We start from the raw sequence: 21,622 nt of genomic DNA, 5'->3' as shown, positions 1-21,622 counted from the left end.
CGCGCCGCGCCGCTCGGCGGACAAAGGTGGGTTGTTGGCGCTGCCTCGCCTCGCCTCCGCGGGCCTTTGTCCCTGCGCGCCCGGGCCCTCGCCGTGCCCCCGTGTCCGCGCGGCTCGCAGCTCTCCGGGACTCCACATGTGGGCGGTGGGAAGGGGCAGGGAGACGCGTCTCGGGTGCCCGCTGGCTGCGGGGATCCCGCACTTGGGAGAAAGTGCCGAGGCTCGTGGGCTTCCTGGGCAGAATCGGCTCGCACGCCTGGCGCGCCCACTGCCACCAGCGTTGCTCTTCCAGGTTTCTGCTGCCCTCAAGTGGGATCGCCCCTTTTCCGGGGTGAAAGCTCATTCCTGTAAGGAGAATGTGGTCAGCATAGTTAAGAGTTGGCATCGGTTGATACAGACGCACTGGCTCAGAGTTTTGAGGTCAAACCCCAAAGCCGTTCAAGGAATAGATCTGTTTTATCTTCCATTTCTTTCGTCCAGTATCTGAGCGTGGGTTCCAGCCCTTTGAGCGGCCAAGATAAATTGATATAGGTTTGCCTTTATTGAACTTGACATATTTATCAGGTCTCTTAATATTGAGGAATTGCCAGTAATGTAATATGTGAGAGTTGCTTACACTTTCAAATTCAGCATTTCACAATGTTCATGCAGTGACTTAAGTAGAGAGTTTGGTGCTCTGTGGCCCAATGAGTATAAAAACGACCAAATTATTATGTATTATGGAATTACCTTTTAACTAAGGATTAATTTTGACTACTTCAAAGGATTCTGGGATTCAGAGCCACAAGAAAAGGTCACTGGGTGGGAAATAAAGTTGCTATCCCATGGATATCCCTTAGTATACTTATTATTTCAGCCAAAATACAGTTGCAGTTATCAGTGATTGTTACTAAACTATCTACCTGAAAATGGAAATTTAAAAGACTTTTTTCTACATACTTTGATGTGAATGTCAGTTAATTTGATTTTTTCCCCTTTTCTTCTCTTGCCTTTTTTTTGCATTGCAAGTGATGTACGTACCTGTCAAGTGTCATAGCACCCAACAGTCCTCCATGTAACTTATTAACCATTTGTGCTTTATATTAACCATCTCACCATCTCAATCCTTTTGTATACTTTTTCATCAAATTATTGGTAATAAAAGGAAATCTTGGACCAATTGACTGCATAGACCAGTGGTTCTGAACCAGCTGTGAGGTCTTTTCTTAGGATGCCACATAATATTAACACCATTCAGTTTGCAGACATCTACACCTGATTCACAAGATTAAACCCAGAGACTTCAAATAGGAGTTCATAGCGTCAGCAACATTCTGACCTCTGGTGATCTTTTGAGTTCTTTGCAACCAAACTGCTCTGTTAGTTTTCTGTAGTCAAGAAATGAGGAAAAACGAGGAAGTGGCATTTTCCAAGGGTTGCCTTGGGTCTAATAAGGGGTGCCTTGTGTCTAAACAGTTTGAGAATCATTGACTTAGACATTCAGAGTTCTAAAACAATCATCTACCTGATTATGAATCACAAGCCATTTGAAGAATCTGAAGGAAACAGTAAAGCAAAAATATACTATTTTTTAAAAGTTTGTGGACTACAAATTATACTGTTGTTTATACTTGGTTATGGAGATGTGACCTTCAGCCTCAAAGTTAAGGTTTTAATTGTTTCCAATAATATCTTATTTTGACTTCCAGTTTAAAAACTTTAGATAGATCTTAGTATGCAAACTGATTGCTAGGGAGAATTGCCTGTGCAAAACAGATCATTTTTTCTACCAACAGCTCATGAGGTAAGCCACCAAATCTCCAAGCATTTAGAACCAGAGTAATTATTCCTGCAACGCTTGAGTGCCATTCAGGTTAGTGGGTGCAGCATTACTTTCAATCTAATAATGTTTTGGTGTGGATAAAATCAACCAGATAACATCTTTTGTAGCAGTTGTGAAGCTTCATCTAAAGATATGGAAGCCTCAATTTGCTGCCTAAGTCTTGTAAAGCTAATAATGTTTTTTGTTTTGGGTGTTTTGTCTGTGACATTGTTATGTTACTGCAGTGAGGCAGTTGAGATGAATGTACTGTAATGCAATGGGAGTATAGTTGAATAGTAGTTTAAAAACTCACATGCTCAGAGTTCAGCCCTGAGAGCAATGAATCATGCTACGAAGAAGGAGGATTTTGGTTTAGTATCCAGAATCTGTCTCCCACTTCCCAAGGGCCTGATCCTTGGGATACACTCATTTAGCAGGAGTCCTAGGGAGAGATGTTGTTTTGGAAAATTGTAGGGGGAAAAAGGCTTTGCCCCAGAGATGGGGGTACAATGCATATGTCTTTCCATTATGTCCTTATATGTATTTTATTTGCATCTCATGACCACCTAGCAGTGCTCTGGATTTCCTGCAACATCTAAATCTTACTTGCTTTGTGAATATTCCATTTCTAAAGATTCCTGTACAGGTTTAGCGTCAAGCAGCTGTTGTGCAAAATCAGTTGTCATTGGCAGTAAAAGAAAGGAATGGCCCAAAATAGCAAGAAATTCTGCGCGTGGGGAATTTTCTCATTCCATTACTAGAAAGGACATAGGGAAAGGATTCCTCATCTATAAGTAATCCATTAACAGAGTGTTGTTAATCCATGTATTTTCAGTTTCACCATTGCAAACAATAAGCTATTACAGTGAACTGACACGATTATTTGCAACTCTCCTGGCAGTTGTTCAAATCGGTGCCAACTGCAGACTCTCAGCCTTTTTCTCTGTCTTGTTCAGTGGCAATAGACACAGTCTTTAATTATTCTTACATACAGTCCCAGCTTAACTTTCATGTACAGTATAATTGCCATTGTCTTATAAAAATGGTTCACAAACTTTTTGGATCAATAAATCCTGTCAGCTCTGAGGATTTTTCATGACCATTATGCATCCCTATCATCAAGGTTTTAACTGAATACATGGTAAAAGCCCATAGGGCCTGATGTAATGTGCAGGCCAGTTATGGGTCACTTACCCCATGGCTTCTTAGACTGCCAGTGATTCGCAAACTACAATTTGGAACCTGCTGTTTTAGGGCGATAGAGTGATTGCAGTTGCATTGGGATACAGAACTACTTATGTCTTTTGCTTCATTGGTTCTCTTCTTCCCATAGGCATGTTGTTTGTTTGTTATATGCCACCATGAGCCTTTTGGATCGGGTGGGATATAAATCTAAATAAATAATAATAAAGTTTGTTGTGGAAATGGATTCTTTCTCCTCAACTCGGGAAAAACTTTCTTACTATAAGGGTGGCTAAGCTTTGGAACAGGCTAGAAAAGTTGTGGAATCTCCATGCTTGGAAATTTTCAAGAAGAGGTTAGATAGACATTTGACTGGGATACCTTAGTCAGGGTGCTCTTGCCATGAGCAGGGGTTTGGACTAAATGACATTCTAAAGTCACTTCCAGCCCTATATTTTCTGTGGTACTGATATCTAAGGTATTCAGTTTCTATCAGTTCCTCTTACCTTTGTTTCAGACTCAATCCGTTTGGTTATATGTGCTTGTTAAATAATGAATTACTTTTTGAAGGAATGTCGATTGCTTGATGTCCTATCCATTCTCATAGTAGAACTATGCTTAGAAGTTGAGGATTTTGGGTGGTTGTATAGACTTTAGCTAAGCTGTGAAAGAAGCCTTATAAACAAGTTTTTGCAGTAAAAGTAGAGTATGTGTAATTACACCCTTTTTCCTATAAAAGTGTAAATCCTCTAATTTTCCCATGTAAAATAATTGACTAATTCTGCCTTTCCAGATAGCTCAGCTATAGGATAATCCAAATCTTTAAGGCCAGCTTCAAGGAGTGAACACAAAATGAATAGCAGAGCTCAGTTCCCAAGATGCAGAGGGCCACCAGTGTGAACCTGGAAGACTTGAAAATGTCTGCCTGCAGCAACTTTGTGGAACACATTTGGAAGCCTGGCTCCTGCAAAAACTGCTTTTGTCCTAAAGCTTCCCACAGACTGCAGACTTCTCTGGAACTGGGAGCCAGCAACGTGCCCTTGCACAGCCGAAATGGAGTTAGAGCCAAGCCTGAGAACATACCCTCAGAAAATACATGTGTAACTGCCTCGCCCTACTCAAAGCCGACAATCGCTGTGAAGCCTACGATGATAAACTCAGATGTCTCTGACGTATGGGCGGATGTGAATATGAATGCAGATATTTCACAGGTAATGATTAATGAAGGGAGTGGTATTTTACAGTGTTCCTTTAGTGTAAGGCTTGCATTTGGTTGGCAACAATATGGATATTTGTTATGATGGGAATATATTAAGCCTACCTCCGTTATCTTTATCCGTTTTTTTAAAACCAGAATCTTTATTTTTTTCTTCTTCTTTCTATCTGTTTTTTAAGCCCGGCTACATTAGAGTTTTCAATTTCTAATGCAAAACACTTAGCAAAATCTGGTGGAAAACTTGTTAAAATGATATAATATTGAACTAGATTATACGTGTAATTCTCAAAGAATCATTCAGAAACTTGTTAAGTTAAAAATATTCTCATCTTGTTGCTGTTTTAATTGCAAAATTGTGGATTCCATACACACCTCTCTTCTTCCTGTAACAAAGATTAACCTGACAACCCCAAGGGCTGAATTTCTCTGATTCTTGTACAGAATGAATTAAACATGCATGTTTCCAGTCATAACCCAGCCAGTGTACCTCAGTTCTGACCTGGAGGGTCCACCTCTAAGGATGAAGGGATCTACATGTCCATGTAGTCCTCGGCTTTTCTGCTACACCTGAGGCTGCCAACTGAATTGGCAGTTCCCATGGCTAGATACCTGCTTGCTAGGAAACTATGTTTTCATATAGATCACCAAACCGTCATCCATTTTTAATGGACTTTTAATTAGTTAATGGATCACTACCAGCCTGTGCCAGTAAACTGGCTAATGTGAACGTTTTACTGCCTGATTCATAAATCTCAACCGTTCAGTTCTTTTTAATATACCGTTAAAGGCAATGAACTGAAGGGGAACATTGCCTTAAACAGTGGCTAGTGGTAGAGATGGGGCTAAGTTTAGATCAACATTTTCTTCAAAAAAGTGTGAGTAATTTTTGGATCTGGAGAGTGATTCAAGTCCATTCTAATTATGACAGAAATAATTTGGTACAGGATTCTGAATACCGTGCATGAGTTTTACATTGTTTTTAGTCCCACTCACCTGTCTGACCACCTTGACTAGTTTCTTCTAGATGTTGTGCATATATGCTAATCAATAAGCACAGGCAGTTTGTTTCAGAGAAATGGATTTATGGCAAGCTCTATTTCTAGTGACTGATTTATCTCTGTTTTTATGTCTGTCCTGTACCAGTTTCATAGTTTGAAACACTGACTGCTTCAACTCCCAGCAAGAAATTGTAAGCAGCTATCTTCCCATTTACTTAAAACATTAGTTGGAGCTGCTTATGAACTGTGCTATAATCAAAGAGTAAATGGGCTTTTGTGCTTTTAACTAGACTGTCAGTGCTCTGCTTTACTTCCTTTTTTAGGACATATGGGAATACAAGCATAAATGCAGTTTTCTACTGTTAAAGTCAGTACAGTTACTCTGGTTTTAGTCTCAGTTGCTGAGAGCAGAAATTGGGCTTTGACAGCTTATTCTCCTACATGCAGGTTTCTCCCATCTCAAGTCTTTGGCATGCAACAATTTATCACTTACCAGGCACGTGTAACACTCTACATTCAATGAGATTTTCCCCTTCTCTTCCCTTAGTGAGCAGAGGAAAAGAAAAATTGCCACTATCCCATAGGATGCTGATTCTCAGCTGGGGTGCTGTGAGATCTCTTTAAGGGTGCTGCACTGCCTGGCCCTTGCATAAGGAAATAGGTGCTCTCCTCCCTCTGTCCAGTATCCTGTGCTTGCCCTCAGCTACCCCTGCAGTGTCTGTGGCTATTCCTCTGAGGACTGCAACTGCTGACACTGTGGCATCAGCCCCTATGCCTGCTGTCCCCTCCATTCCCAGCCATGTCTCTGGACATGCATCCAGAACTTTACTGTGCAGTCCAGCTCATCCCCTCTGCTCCTCTTGTTCTCCCAAGGGTGGTGGGAGGGGCCCCAAAGGCAGTCATTAGCATGTGAGACCCCACAGGAGCAGATTCAATGGAGAGGGCTATCCTTACTCCCTCAAGTACAGACTGGGGATTGGGAGGGAGCAGACAGAGAAAGAGCAGAAGATGACAAGATTAGGTCCTGCCCCCACCACCCTTACCTGGCACAAGCTATATCAGTAGTTCTCAGGGTTTTTTAGCCTCAAGGCCCCTTCCGTATATTTTCTGAATTTAGATTCTAGCTCAACGATTCTTAACTGGAGTCCCACGAAATTCAGAAAAGTTATGGAGGGAGCCATATGGCTAAAAAGGCTTGGAAACACTGCTGTCGTGGGAGGGGTTAGAAGAATCCATGACTTCAGGTCTTGCTATTGGGAGTAAAGATAAGGTCTTCTGGAATGCCTGGGCATGCTGCACATGTGTAAGTGAAAGTGGGGAGTTACTAGTGCCTCTAGCATATCGGAAGGGAAAAATTTCAGTGCTGCCACTTCTAGCTTGAAATGGAAGGGATCTTTGCCCAGCAGCCAAAATGTTCTGGTATCAATGCCCTTTAGTATGAAGCCTTTAATTGGAAGCACTGCAAGAGGGTTCCGTTCTGTCAGGCTTTGGTGAATCGATAGAATTACCCAGAGACAAGGAATCGTAAGGCAAAAGCGCAGAGGTAATTGTGTTGTAGCAAATGTACTAAACGAGCAGTTCTTCTAGGGGGGAAATGAAGAACCCCCCCAGCTCGGCATCTGACTGCCAGGGGGTATGCTGACCCAAAAAGGTTGAAAACCTGGAAATAAAACTGCTGTAAATACACACTTTTTTAATCGGTGACTCTTTGCTGCCTCTAAATATAATACACACATGCAGTATGTCAGGTGGAAAATGTTACTAGATAAGAACTTGAATAAGAAAATGTAATGCCTTCTTCAATAGACTTTGTTAATAATGCAAGAATTAGTGCAGAAAATAGGGCAAAGATTAAATTAGTTACTAGTGGGACAAGTACACAGGCACTGAACAGAACTAACCACAAACCTGAGAGAACCTGAGCTGCATTTCTTTTTTTCTTTTTTTTTAATTCTCTTTCTCTTTAATACACACCCTGAAAATGTACTTTTATCTTTGACCAACACAGGTCAGCTGGCAAATGTCTCCTGGAAAACATCTCTTTATGAAGCATGGAGAAACCCAAAGAACATGCCATGACAATTTTGGGAGCAGCATTATGAGAGACCCCTTTGTTCAAGATGCACTAAATGACTGTGTTCAGCATCCTCAAGGCTACTCCATGGTGGGCCTGCATAGCCTTGAAAGTAGGGTGGAAAGAAATATCTCTTTCCATAGCTTGGCTTTTGTGGATGAGATGAGTGGACAGGAGGACAGAGCTATACTTGCTAACAAGGAAAAGTGCACTTTGGCACAAAGGGCCTTCTTCCACAAATCATTCTCCGTCACTGACAGAAGTACTATGTCTACCATGGACTCCACTGGAAATCCATCTTTTCAGGTAAGGGAAGGAGCCACACTTCCCTTGGACAGCAGTGGCAATTTCTGCTCTCCAGGCCTTGAAAGTGAAAGTGGGGAGTACTGTTCAATCATGGACTATTGCAGAAAGAGTCCTGTCCCACAGGATACTTCATGTCCAGAGGATAAGGGTGTATGGCATAAAAGTGAAAATCCAGCTACAGGGTTCTGGGGAAAACGGGACCCAGCAGAGAATTCAAGGGAAAAGACAAGGTCAGTAAAGTTTAATGAAGATGAATGCAGAGTTTTGAATTTACCTTCATGTTTGCAAAGGGAGCACCATTTACATGACCCTCTACAATATCATATGTGTTCAGAAAGAAAAAAGTCAGCGCTCATATCTGAGGCTGCTGTCTTACCAGACAACGTACTGAGCAGCAGCAGCAATCCTCTTGCTTTATCCCAGGAAAATGAATGCTATCCCCTCATTAGAGAATCGGATATTAACAAAGGAAACCACTTGGAAAATTCAAGCAGTCCCCAGAATGCTCAACTAGAGCCTCAGCATACCCATCTTGCAGAACCTGCCCACAGTGAACCCATTTACGCTGAAAGTACCAAGAGGAAAAAGGTGCAGTTAAATAATTCTAACACACATACAAAGACAGACAGGCCTCCCTACAGCCCCATCAAAGAGCAGGCTGATGGCCCCTGGAGAGATGGCATGCATCATTTGAGCAGTGAAACAGAGGATTCCACCACGCAAATAGCAGCAAAGATCACAATTATGGCAGCGCATGCAGAGAATGACAAGAAGACAATATTTCTTAGCAGCCCAGACTCAGCTGTTGGGGTCCAGTGGCCATGCATTAGTGCCTCCTTTCATCCTGATTTTGCAACACCATCGCCAACCTTTGGGTATGGAGAAGGCCACCAAGCAAGTATTGGGATGGGTCTGGGTGAAGACAGCCATAGATTTCATCAACAAACAGACAGCAAGTACTTAGTTAATGAGAGCCCTTCTGTTCCTCCCAAAATGTCCAGAAACATCCAGGCTAGCAGTGAGGAGACACACATGCTTGCAGTCAGCTCTCCTGTGGCAGGACTGCATGATAGTGATGATCATGATGGTCCCAGCACCCAACTCTCTTCAAGCAACTGTACAGATACCAATGTTTTTGAGGCTTTGCCCTCTTTCTGTTCTCATATCAATAGGATGCCAGCAGAGGAGCTCAGCAGGGGTCTGCCAGTCTCCTCCTATGAGAGAAAGCATAAAAACACAGTTGCAGCATGGAGTAGGCAATGCCGAATAGAGGAGGAAGGGGAGGAAGAGCAGGAGCTCTTAAACTACCCACAGGCAAGGGACATGGATAATGGACCAGCTAGTGCTCCCAGCAGTGTCACTGCCCATCAAATGGAAGACTGCAGTCTTCAGGAAAACACCCCTGGGATATGCAAATCAGCATCTTTTGCTTTTGATTTCCCTTCAGACAAGAAGGAAATTGAGGAATTTGTACCTCCTCCTCCACCTCCAAAGAAACAATCCAGGTACAGTTGGATGTATGAAAGTGTTCTGGTGTTAATTTTTGTACTGAAGATGATTACGAGTTATGTATTTAACTGAAGGAGGCCTTTCTTTTTTTATCCTGATTTAAAATATGAATGGCCTGATAAGAACTGACTTTCTGGAATTGCTGTGCAGCTGCATACTTTCTTTCCTATCATGCCAGATCTTTATAAGCCCCTGTACAAATGCTGTGATAAGTTGTGACAGTCCTTTAGAGTTGATACAAAAAAGAGCTTCTGGTTGCACTTGTTTTATGTGCTCTTTTCTTCATTATATTGATGTAAAGACCCAGGAAACTCAGCATTTCCTAAGTCAGACGTGGACTGAGAAGCCCTGTCATGCATAGGAATACTCAGATAGCAACCAAAGAACAGGTTATAAAATCCTAGGCGATATACATTTATTAGAGAGAACCTCTAGTTAAGGTTCACCAACACTTTTTTTAGTTGCTTTTAACTTTGCAAAATATTAACTGTTTGGGCTGAAATTCTGCCTAATGGGTGTCTCCCTTAGGCTGTTGTAGTAATAGTAGTAGCAGCATTGTTTCAACTGAAAAGGGCTTAGCCATTTCTGAGAACAAAGTTAAGAGAAAATACATCATTTTGTATATGTTAAAAATTGAGAAGCTCAAGCATCTACATGCTTTGGAGTAGACATTTAAAAGTTGTTGGGGAGATAGGAAACAGGGTCCTTTATGTGATCAGGTAACTAAAGACTGATAAAATGTACTTGCAAAGGGACAGAACTCTGGTTGCGCAAACCAGCTTAACTCCAGTATTTCCTAACTTCTGAGTGTTTGACTTTGTTTTTGCATTCAAAAATTATATTAGAAGAAAGTTAAAGTAGCAATTATATATATTAAATGTATATGAAAAAGAGCTATCTCTCTGAAAGGTCTGCTGCCTTCCAATAATAACTGGTCCTCTCACTATTTGTTACATTATTTTTCTGCATTTAAGTGTCCCTCAGTAAAAATTCAAATGAAGACCAAGACCAATGGATACAAACTCCTGGAAGGCTGCTTCAGGCTTATTACCAGAAAAAACTCCTTCACAGTCAGGGTGTCCAGACTCTGGAATAAACTCCCTCCAGAGGTGGTGCAGTCACCTACCCTGGAGGTTTTCAAGAGGAGACTGGACAGTAACCTTGCTGGGGTCATTTAACCCCAGTTGTCTTCCTGCCTAGAGCAGGGAGGCTGGACCCAATGATCTGCAAGGTCCCTTCCATTTCTAACAATTTATAAATCTAAATTCTTCCCAGGGCTCTTGGTAAATCAGGCAATTTGGTAGCTGAGGTAGATGCTTACAATGGGTATGCAGAAGATGAAATTAAATTAACAAACCCTTCCATTTTATAACTTGTCCATTCCTCCCCAATATGATTAAGTCACAAGACATATAACTTCTAGTACATTTTTTATAAGTAAAGGAGAAAGAGAGGTGTTTGAAAAAGAGGCAAGTCTAGCTACTAGGCTTTGAAGCCAAAGGAAGTGGTGAAACTGGTTTACTAGAGAATTTTAGTTTGCCGTAGTGTAAATTTAGTTGCATCTTAATATTCCGTTGTTGAACTTGAGATTTCTTACACCTTGCATAATAGAGAAGATGAGTTTTTAGAATAGCTAAACAATAGACCAAATGCATTTCTGAAAAAAAGGGAAAGAATAGAAAGCTTTAGAACTCCTCAGCAGTCGGAGAACGGAGAGCATTCATGGAAGGACAGCTTTTCAGAAAAGCCTTATGTCACACATTCTTCTTGCTGTGGCAGGTGCACCTCCAGATTGACATGGAGGGTAAGAAAGGGACCACAGAGAGCCTGCTTTAATATCAAATATAGCAGCAGAAAAACACTTTGACTCTGACCTTGTGTACTTTTGTCCATGGCTGCTGGCATGTTGTTCCTCACATTAAACTGTGGCTTATGACTGTGTTCTTTCCAGAATACTTAGTCTGGTTCAGACTTTAGCAGAATAGAAAGCTGTGAAAATACGTTGCTGTGGAAGAGAGAGTTGTGCATCTCATTCAGTATCACTTGAATGCACAAGAATTACAGGAATGTAGGAAACAGGAAGTTATTTATGGAGGCAAGAAATGTGAGGTGCTGGCAGAGCCTAATGAAGTCAGCCCAGGGCCTTAGACTTTGTGACAGCCTATCTGACCCTGCCCTTCCATCATTGCTCTCCTCCCCCACTTTGATGTGGTAAGTGGCTGTTTCCTTCCTGAAAAGTCAGAGCAGTAACATGGAGCCCCTTTTCTCTATGAGGGATTGGAGTTCTCCTGTGGTAGCTGAGCCCTCCTTCCTTTCTTCCCAGGGTTGCCACCCTAGTAGGGATGGTGATCTTGGGCAGGAGGGCTCTTCAGTTCTAATATGCTAGTTGTTGAAGTTTGTGCTTGAAGGGTGTGCTGTGTTCCTCCCCTTCTGCTGTAGGACCGGTAAAGGCTGCTTATAATAGTGTGTATTGGAGTTAACGCTACAGGGACCCTGATGGGAAACTTCCTCCCCTCAGTGTCATCACAGACTACCTGCATACTCAGACAAAGACTACTGCAGCCATTACTCCTCAGTCCCATTCAGAACTTGTCTTCACACACACAAGGGTTAGAAAGTTAAACTTTAAAAAATGAAAGTTGAATTTATATGATCATATGTTCCCACATATATGTTCCCACATCTTGGGATCCCTTAAATCAGTTCCAGTTATTGAAGTAGGCAACAGTGATACATTTTATCCACTTGTGTCTTCTGACAATAGACTAGATTGTGGTGTATCTGAATGGTAGATGCCTTGATCCCCTCCATTCCAACTATCCAAAGAGCAGATATTTACCCCCAGCTACCAACTCCCCTGCAATGGCCTTAAAAAGATTGGGTCGCAGTTTCACAGGTTTCATAAATTCAAAAATATCAACCTGTTCACCTTCTTTGTACATGTTCTCATTTCCATTTTAACTTTTGTTTCTTTGAGCATGTTTCATGCACAGCATAGCACATTATTGCTTGTGTGTGGGCCTGTTAGCATGTGTGCAGAGATGTATGTAGAATACCTGTATATAGGGTAAGCATGTGTTTATATTCCTCCTCTCTTGATCTGTGTGCAGTGTTTGCCAAACTGTGGTTCTGCTAAATATGTGGAAACTTAATAAGCATTTTTCATATAAAGGGTCAGACCATTGAATTTAATCATGGAAGACTAAAAATCCACTTTGGCTTAAGCCTAATCTGTAGGTTTAAGACTAGTTCCTTGGCTGCTGCTGAGGAGCTCACAGTACAATTTGGGACAATGCAGAGGTGGCTTCCAGCCGAATTCGTGTCTTCCCAGTGCTGGAAAGTCTGTAAAAGAGTGTATCTGTGCTGGAAGAGGCTTTGCTCTCAGAGCTGTGCCAGCAGAGCCGCCTAGTGGAGACAAGACATATGCCAGCAAAGGAATTTCTGTTGGCATAGTTACACCACCTCTATGACTGACAGGCATTAGGCTAAGATAACAGAAGCACTCTTCTACAGCCATGGTTGCATCTATGGAAAGGCTTGCCTGCAGAGCTATGCTGGTTAGGGGATATAATGATTTTTTCATTCTCCTTGTCCACATAGCAATATTGAAAAAACTTTGCAGTGCAGACTTGACTCAGATTTAATCTTGGGCTTTTGTTAAACCTGTTCAGAGGCCCGTCTAAACAAAGCCAGCTGTTACGGGCCGCAGGTGACTATTTGATGACAGGCAGGGATGGCCAGTGTGCAGGAAAGCACAGGGCAGGTCAACTGCCCACCAGCCTTGCTCCCTGGTGCCTCAAAAACAAACTGTGCCATTGGAGCTATAATTCTGCTTCTGCCACTGAAGGGTCCTTCCATGGCCAGAAACGCTGGTTATGGGACATTTTGTGCTATCAGAGCAGTGTAAATCGGACACAACAGAGGCTGGCACCTAACACCACCATCTGAAAACACTTGCTTTAATGTGTACCTTGGAGAAAATAGTTCAGAGCATTCATACTATTAAACTGTTACAGAAAAAGGGGGAATATTTAATATGCCTAAGACAGAATAAAGGCAATACAAGCCCTTTAAAAACACTAACCTTGCAGTGCAAGAAAAGGATCATGATAATGTATACTGAAATATAGTATAGTTGAGAATACACTTGATCTTAGTGTTTTGGCTAAGATCAAGCATATTTATTCTCAACTGTGGGAATTGTTTGAGTGGGCACATCTAGAATTCCTTAAAGGGAGGCTTGTTACTCCACCCCTCAGACAGAAAGTGGGAGCAAGGAGTGGCTGGAGCCTGTGGACACTAGGGAGCCAGGCAGGGATGAGGTGCTTGAATGGGGAAACCCCCTATCACTGCTGCTACTGCTGTCCCCATCTGATGCAGACATGGATAGAGCCCCAGAGACAGTGGTGGCAGGGAAGTGAGGTTCTTCGCTCTGGTACCTGCTCCCTGCCCTCCCAGTCCTCATGTGTCCCCTGTTGACTGGGAGCAGATGCTGGAAAGAGGAGCTAAACCCCTACCACCACTATCCTGGTGAAGCTTGGATCCCTGTGCAGCTTCTCCCTGCAGCCCCCGCAGAAGCAGGACCGGAGAGGCTATGGGACTCCATCCGTGTCTGGGTCAGATAGGGTCAATGACATCCTCACACAGATTCCTCCTTGAAGTGCCTCTCCCCTGCCTGGCTGCTCCCTCCCCTGCCATTTTCTCTCCTGGTAGGGAGGAGGTACTGGAAAGAGAAACCTGTGCAGAACCAGAGCTGGCCCTGGCTGAGCCTGGCAGTTTGTGCAGCTGTTCCCTGCAACTCACATCTGGAGCAGGGCAGAGGGAGCTAATTCCTGGTGGGTCTAAGTCCATGGTCATTGTATACAAATAGGCCTGTCTCCAACAGTGGCAGTAGTTGATGCTTTAGAGCAGGGATCAGGAACATACAGCCCACAGGCCAGATCCAGGTCTCAGAGCTACTGTATATGACATGTGGAGCTGGAAGGTCTTTCTTTGCACCTGTGGTAGTGGTAGACAATGAGGAACTGTGCTGGGGCCGGGCAACTGGAAGCTGCACCTGCATTGCTGCCATTTCTTCTTGTCCCCTGCTTCCTGGCTACAGCTTCCTGCTGGTAGGAAACTGAACAGGGGTGGCCAGCTTCCACCTGTGCCTACACTGCAGCTGGGAGGGGGAAGGGGATGGAGAGAAATGGGGTTGCGTAAATGCAGCCTCCAGCTTCCTGGCCCTGGTGCTGCTCCTAGCTGCGTGGCCCCAGCACAGCTCCCCACCAGCTGGAAGCTGTGCTCAGACCCCAACTGGGGGCTGGGAAAAGCAGTGGTAGCACCAACACAGCTTCCAGCTGCCTGGCCCTGGCACAACCCAGGCAAAACCCCCTCCCTCTTGATGCACTACTGAAGCCACCAGGCCTGTGCTGGACTGGAGCCTAATTGTTCTGGCCCATGACTTGAAAAATCGCCAGCCCCTGCTTTAGAGGGAAAGTGTATATACAGGTCATGTCTAATATAATCCATCCCCGTCACTGGTATCATCCATCATTGGTTTAGGTGTGATATGTTATAAAGCTGATATGCAAAACGAAGGTGCTGGGTTTGTGCCTTTTGGATGTATTGTTTAGCTATATAGTGAAGCCCTGGACCGTGGGTTGGCAACCTATACCCTTGCAGGCCAAATCCAGCCCACAGAGCCATGTAACTTGGCTTGCAGACATGGGGATTGGGGGTCATTCAGCAGTGGATGGCTTCAGCAGTGGTCACTTTTCTGTACCACCACAAGAAGAAGCAGGGACAGCCTCTGGGTCCTGGCACCCTGTACTTCCTCCGACCTGAACTTTATCATTCAGGCTGCAGCCTAAAAAGTTTCCCAACTCCACCCCTAGAGCTTTTTTGGCATGCCTCTGTCCCCTCAGGAACATGCCAGGGAACACCATAATGAAGTATACTACATGGTCACCCCCATGGCCCCATTCTGCGCAAGCTACTCTTCAAACCAGATGTTGTAGCCCACTTGGTGCAGTATTGGGCACATACTGTACAACCTCCTGAGAGATCAAGTGACTGACATGTGCCCAGCACCTCACTAACAGGATACTTGTTATAGCAGGGGTGGCCAACTTGCAGCATGTGTGCCCGAAGAGGCATAGCAACCTCTTTGTGGCATGTGTGCATAGTTTGTCTTACTGCATGTAGTGCTGTAGTGCTCCCATTGTGTTACAGCATGTAGTATGTGTGGAGCAGACAAAACATGCTTCCCTCCAGTGCTCTCCAGCATGGTCCTAAGGTAATGGAGACAGGCCTTTCTTTGCTTCTTTTTTGAGTTCTTTGGTTTTTGTTTCCTATCTGTTTTGCTTTTTTTATTTAAAAAAATAGACATTTACATCTATAAAACCTGAATCTGTAGGGAAAACTGGTTGAATTATGACATTGCATGAGAAAAGAGATTGAACAAGGAAGAGATTTTTATTCTGTTTCAAAATATTGCAGGGTAAACAACTCTTGAAATTCTTAACAATGTGTAGTGGATTCTCCATCACTGGGAATCTCTAAATCGTCATTATATTTCTTTCTAAAAGTGATGTTGTAGTTCAGCCACAAGTTATTTGTCTGCAAGAATGCTTGAGTAAAATCCTCCAGCCTGTGTTATGGAGGCTGAGTAAGCATCCGTAGCAGCTTCTTCTGGCCTGAAAATACATACCAATTATCTCTGTAGCATCTTTTGGTGTTAGCACTCTAATTGGTTTTAACATAATTAATACTATCTTCAAAATGCTCTAACAAGTACATGTCTCGTAAGCATGTTCATAGATTCATAAATTGTAAGGGGCTGGAAGGGACCTCACAAGATCATAGGGTCCAGTCCCCCTGCACTAGGCAGGAAAGACAACTGAGGTCAGGTGACCGCAGCGAGGTGACCATGCAGTCTCTTCTTGAAGATTTCCAGGGTAGATAGATTGCACCACTTCTGGAGGGAGTTTATTCGACTGTCTGGATTCTCTAATTGTGAAGAAGTTTTTCCTAGTATTAAGCCTGAAACAGTCTTCCAGGAGTTTGTGGCCATTACTCCTGGTTTTCCCCAAGGGTTCCCTGGTAAACAGTTGTTTGCCAAGCCTTTGATGTATTCCCTTGATAGAGTGGTAAGCTACTACCAAATCCCCTCTCAGCCTTCTCATTTTTAGGCTGAAGAGACCCAAGTCCCTCAGCCTTGCAAGGCAAGCCATACATGGAAAGTCTCTGATCATACAGGTGGACCTTCTCTGGACTCTCTCAAACTTTTCCATGTCCTTGTTGAAGTGCAGCACCCAGAACTGGACACAGTACTCCAGCTGCAGTCTCACCAATACTGAGTAAAGCAGAAGAATCACTTCCTTGGTTTTGCTTGAGATGCATTGGTTGATGCACACCAGAGTATTGTTTGCCCTGCTGGCTATAGCATTGCACTGATGGCTCATATTCACACTATGGTCAATTATTACCCTTAGGTCCCTTTCAGTCATGGTGCTAGTCAGTTTGGCGCCACCAGATCTGTAAATGAGTTAGGGATTGTTCATCCCCAGATGGAGCATTTTACACTTCTCAGTGTTGAACTTCATCTGCTTCCAATCCGCCCAATTTGCCAGCCTGCTTAGGTCCGCCTGTATCTGCAACCTATCTTCAAGCATGACCATGCTTCCCCATAATTTGGTGTTATCCGCGAACTTGGCCAGTGACCTCTTTCCCCCTACATCCAAATCATTGATAAAGATGTTGAAAAGCACTGGACCGAGTGCAGACCCATGACGGACACCACTGGCCACTTCTCGCCAGGACGACACAGACTGGTTCATTAGACCTCTCTGGGTCCTATCCCGCAGCCAGCTTCTTACCCACCTAACTGTTGAGCAATTTAACCCACAATCCTTCAGTTTTCCTGTGAGAATATCATGGGATACCAGATCCAAAGGCCTTTGGAAGTCAAGGTACACAATGTCAACCTCCTCTCTCTTATCCAGGTGGTGAGTTACCTAGTCATAGAAGGAAATGAGATTGGTAAAACAAGACCTGCCCACAAGAAAGCCATGCTGGCTGTCATTCAGAATCATGCCTTCTGCAAGCCTATTGCACATGGACTTCTTAATGAATTTTTCTAGGATTTTCCCTGAGAGAGAAGTTAAGCTAACTGGCCTATAGTTGCCTGGGTCCTCCCTCCTCCCCTTGTTGAAGACAGGCACAACACTGGCCCTCTTCCAGTCTTCAGGGACCTCCCCTGAGTGCCACAAGTTTTGGAAGAGTTTCACTAGAGGTCCTGCAATGACTTTAGCCAGCTCGTTCAGCACTCTTGGATGAAGTTTATCTGGCCCTGCTGACTTACAAATGTCTAACTGTTCTAACTGATCACTCACCAGCTCAGCGTCAACAGCATCACCATGCCTATTCTGTACCCTATCTAGCATGATTTTCCCTTTCGTCCGGTAAAATACCAAAGCAAAATAGTCATTCAGGTATTTGGGTTTCTCCTGAGTGTTGGCAACCAGCAGTCCTGAGTTGTTAAGCAGGGGCCCCACACTTCCATTTGTTTTCCTCCTGTTCCCTACATACCTGAAGAAGGACTTCTTATTGTCCTTGATGCCCATTGCTAGTTTAAATTCAGTCACTGCCTTAGCCTTTCTGATCTGCTCCCTACAAGTGCGGGCCATTCTTGTGTAGTCCTCCTTGGGGACTGTCCCAAGCTTTCATTGTTTATATGCCTCTTTCTTCTTTTTCAAGAGGACCCTGATATCCCTATTAAGCCAAGAGGGCTTCCCAGCCCTTCTGCTACCTTTCCTCCACATGGGAATGAACTTCTTTTGTGCTTTGAGGATCATAACCTTGAGGAATAACCACTCTTCATGCACTCCTTTCACCTTCAGTCCCTGGTCCCGCAGTGCTTCTCCTACTATTGCCCTGAGCTTGTTGAAAATTGATTTTTTGAAGTCCAAAACTTCAATCCTGCCAGCAGACAGTGAATGTGATGTTGCAGGTATATAGTATATATAACATGGATGTGGGACTTAGCAAATCACATTACCAAGCTGTGCTGTAAAACAAACAGAATAAATGAGAACAGAGTACACAAATGCTACCTGTTAGATGTCTGTAGCTTTTGACAGAGGGTTTAGTGTTTTACTAAAGAAAATGAAAGAGAGGTACAGAACTAAGGTGCAAAAAAAAACAGGAAAGAGATTAACATGCAGAGAGATCAAATTATTCTGAACAGATACTTAGTGCCAAATGGATGATCCCACTGGATGCGCCTACACAAGGCACTACGGCAGCACAGTAGCAGCAAGCTACTGTGCCTCAGCTCCTAGCTCAACTCGTTGCTACCACACAGTAGCATTGCCAGGCACTAACTGTGCCCTGAGACTACTGTATAGTAATAAAGAGCTACTGCACAGTAGCTTGTGGGGGAAGAAACGTGTGGTGACAGTACTGCGCAGTAACGCTGGTTACTGCGCAGTCCACCTCACATGTAAATGCAGCCACTGTGTATCTGATTGTATGAACTGGTAGAGGGCTCTACATAACTATCTAATGCTGTTTTTTGAGAAACATCACATCTTTTGAACCTGCCCCTGGGCTATCTTTTGTCATTTAGATTTCTGAAGGTAGATCTCAGATAAGTGGCTAAAATAAAATATTTGTTGCGGTACAGTTTTTTTGTAATTTCTTTTTATTGAATTTTTCCAAGCGTACAAAGCCTATTCAAGTTACAAGAAAGAATGACATAAATCAGCATTCTTTTGTAACATCATATTTCTGGGAAAATATAAAACCAAGCCCTTAAAGCAATCTTAAATATATGCCCTGCTTCAGAGTTTGCATTAGCTAATGTAATACAAAGTTCCAATATCTAAGAAAAGAAAGGAAAGAATTCAGAGAACTAAAAGTTGCTGACCTGAAAGCTTATTTTTGTGCATCTAAGTGTGTTTCATAGAGTAAAGTGACTTTAAAGTTCAGTTCAGCAAAGCACTTAGGACAGAATTCTGTTTCATCCTGTGGACCAACAAAGTGCAATTTGTGACTAACTTGTTACCTCCTCTGGGTAGGCAAGCTACTCCCATTCTAGAAATAGGATCGCCTTCTGGAAAATCACCGATGTCTCCCTATTCAAATAATGGGAGCACTTTATGCCCCAACAGGAGAAATAAAAATGCTTCAGGGGTGTAGGTTGTAGCTGTGTTGGTCTAAGGACATAGGCAGACAAGGTTCTTTGGGTAAATATATCTTTTATTAGACCAACTAAATAGTTGGAAAATGTTTTCTTAAGAAGGTTTCAGGTTTAAAAACCCTTCATCATGCTGAGGAAGCATCTACAGTCAGTGTGTGTTCTTCTTGGATGGAATGAATAGTAAAGAAGCCAAAGGCTGGTATGCATCCAGGAAAGCTAGTCTGTGAAGATTGTAAATTGAGGAGTCAGTGGATAAGAGACAGACTGGGTGAGGAGGGGAAAGGGGATGAATGTAGCAAGTCAATAGTGGAGAGGTACCTGGGGAGTCAGATGTCAGGCAGGTTATAATGTGTCATAAATCCATTGTCTATATTTAGTCCACAATTTTTTTTGTATCCAGGAGGTTGATGAAATGAAGTTCATAGGCTGGTGTCCCAGGGAGGGACATATAAGTAAGCATTTACCTGCAACAGGGGGCGCGGAGCAGCAGAAGCAGCAGGGAGAACCCACGTGGCTCGTCAGCTGCTTGTTTTATATGGCTATGGCTGGCCAGTGACGTCAGCTCCAGACGCCAGCCAGCAAGAATAAAAATGGCGGCCAACGCCGCAGAAGGGGGGAGAGAGAGAGAGAGAGAGAGGACCCTGGCCAGACCCAAGAAGGAAGGAAACCCTCACCGCGGGTGCCACCGAATCCAGTGGAACACCGGGAGCCAGAGACTGGAAGGCAGCAGAGATTCTGGACCCGAACAAGGATCCAGGAACAGACAGGAGGCTCAGCAAGATCCCAGGTGGGAGAGGCAGAGTGACCAGAGCAAGCGGGGACCCACGCCGGAGGGAGGGACCCCAAGAGGAATCCCGGAGAGACCGCAATCGAGGCGGGTATCGCCGCCCTTCCTGGCCAGGTCAGCGGCGGAGGGTGAAGAGCGCCAAGGGTGCGGGAGGATTTAAAAGGGCACCTGAAGTTAATATAGCAGGGCGGAAGCCTGACGTAGTTTAGCCTAGGGGCAGGTTCGGGCATAGGGTCACTGGGACGACCCGTTTCCTTTTGTTTTCCCCGGTTGGGAAGGGGCTGAGGAGGGGAGGGCTTTGTAAGCTACCTGTGCACTGGGGCCGAGGGGAGCACCTCAGAGGTCTTCCTTTTTTTTTGTTTCTCTGAGAGAAGGGGTGAGAGGAGAGGAGGAAGGTGGAGTGGAGACAGGCCCAAGAGGATGGAGTTCCCATTGTCAGGCAGGCACTCCAGGTGGCCAACGGAAGGGACACAACTCCCTGGACAGGCCGAGGCCAACAAGGATCAATTGTGCCTGAGGAGGAGTGAGGCCGGGGTGTAGGGGAGGCGGAGCCCCATGAGGGACCATCAGGTGAACCGCAGGCCACTAAGTATATCTGACGGCCATCCCCAACCACTGAGTAACCAGCAAGTTGTGGCAGGCGAGAGCAGGGAAGGCAAGTTGTGGAAGGGACACCTGCTTGGTCAAAAGGGCAAGCCCGGTGAACACCCAACGTCCATCTCACAGGCAAGGGCTGCCCAAGAGCGGATAGTCAAAGCCCGACAGTCACAGCTTGTCTGTGAAAAGTGTTTTGTAAATTCCCTTTGAGAACTAGAGCTAAGAGATTGGAGAGAGTGTGGTTTTCTTGTGAGAAGTGTGCCTCCACTGGTAATTGGGTATTCTTGTCTTCGATAGATTTCCGTTGTGGGGTGTAGTAATTGTGGAGGTGGTAGAGATATGTTGGCAAGTTTTGCATTTCTTGTCATGGCGTGGTCTGGATCCATTTGGTGTGTATTTTGGGCAATAGGAAGTTTGCTTCTGGTGATGAGGTTAGCAAGGTTCGGTACTTGTTTGAAGGTTAGGATGGGTGGTTCTGGGAAGATCTCTTTAAGAATTGAGTCTCCTTCTAGTATGGGTTGCAATTGTTTGAGGATTTTCCATATAGGTTTGAGGGAAGAGTGATGTCGTAACCAGTGGTGTGCTATTCATGGGGGATTTCCTTCTGTGCTGCAGCAGTTCTTCATGTGGTATCTGGGTGGCTCTTTCAAATATGTGATCTGTCTCTTTGGAGAAGTGTCCTTGTTGAATGAAAGCCTTTTTAAGATTTGTGAGGTGGCAGTCCCGGGTGTTCTCCTCAGTGCAGATTTGGTGATATCTGGAGGCTTGGCTGTATATCACAGCTTTCTTGGTATGTTTAGGGCAGCGTTTCCCAAACTTTTTCGCCCCACAGCACACTTACCTAAATAAAAAGGCACCATGGCACATCAAACGCGGAGCATGGGGGAGATGGAGGGCGCATAGCCATCTAGACACTGGCCGGGGGTGAGGGGGAGGCATGGCCAGCCAAACCGCATTTTGGGCTGGAGC

At 44.2% G+C, this 21,622-nt stretch overlaps 1 protein-coding gene across 2 annotated transcripts in view; it reads left to right on the top strand.

Moving 5' to 3' along the window:
- PRAG1 (PEAK1 related kinase activating pseudokinase 1) overlaps window positions 1-21,622 on the top strand; it is a 47,758-nt gene continuing 26,136 nt past the window's right edge. Inside the window, exons 1-3 of one of the 2 annotated variants that reach the window (XM_019522312.1) lie at window positions 1-26; window positions 3,777-4,194; window positions 7,206-9,082. In XM_019522312.1, the coding sequence (XP_019377857.1) occupies window positions 3,862-4,194; window positions 7,206-9,082 (2,210 nt within the window). In that variant the 5' untranslated portion in view covers window positions 1-26; window positions 3,777-3,861. Of the gene's footprint in view, window positions 27-254; window positions 332-3,776; window positions 4,195-7,205; window positions 9,083-21,622 lie in introns of those variants that run through there. The other variant, XM_019522313.1, reaches the window with a different exon arrangement.

The sequence above is a fragment of the Gavialis gangeticus genome, unplaced genomic scaffold (assembly GCF_001723915.1).
Source record: "Gavialis gangeticus isolate Ggan-Ray unplaced genomic scaffold, GavGan_comp1, whole genome shotgun sequence".
Lineage (NCBI taxonomy): Eukaryota > Metazoa > Chordata > Crocodylia > Gavialidae > Gavialis > Gavialis gangeticus.
Note: the sequence above shows the minus strand (reverse complement) of the source record. Positions and strands in the feature narration are given on the sequence as shown.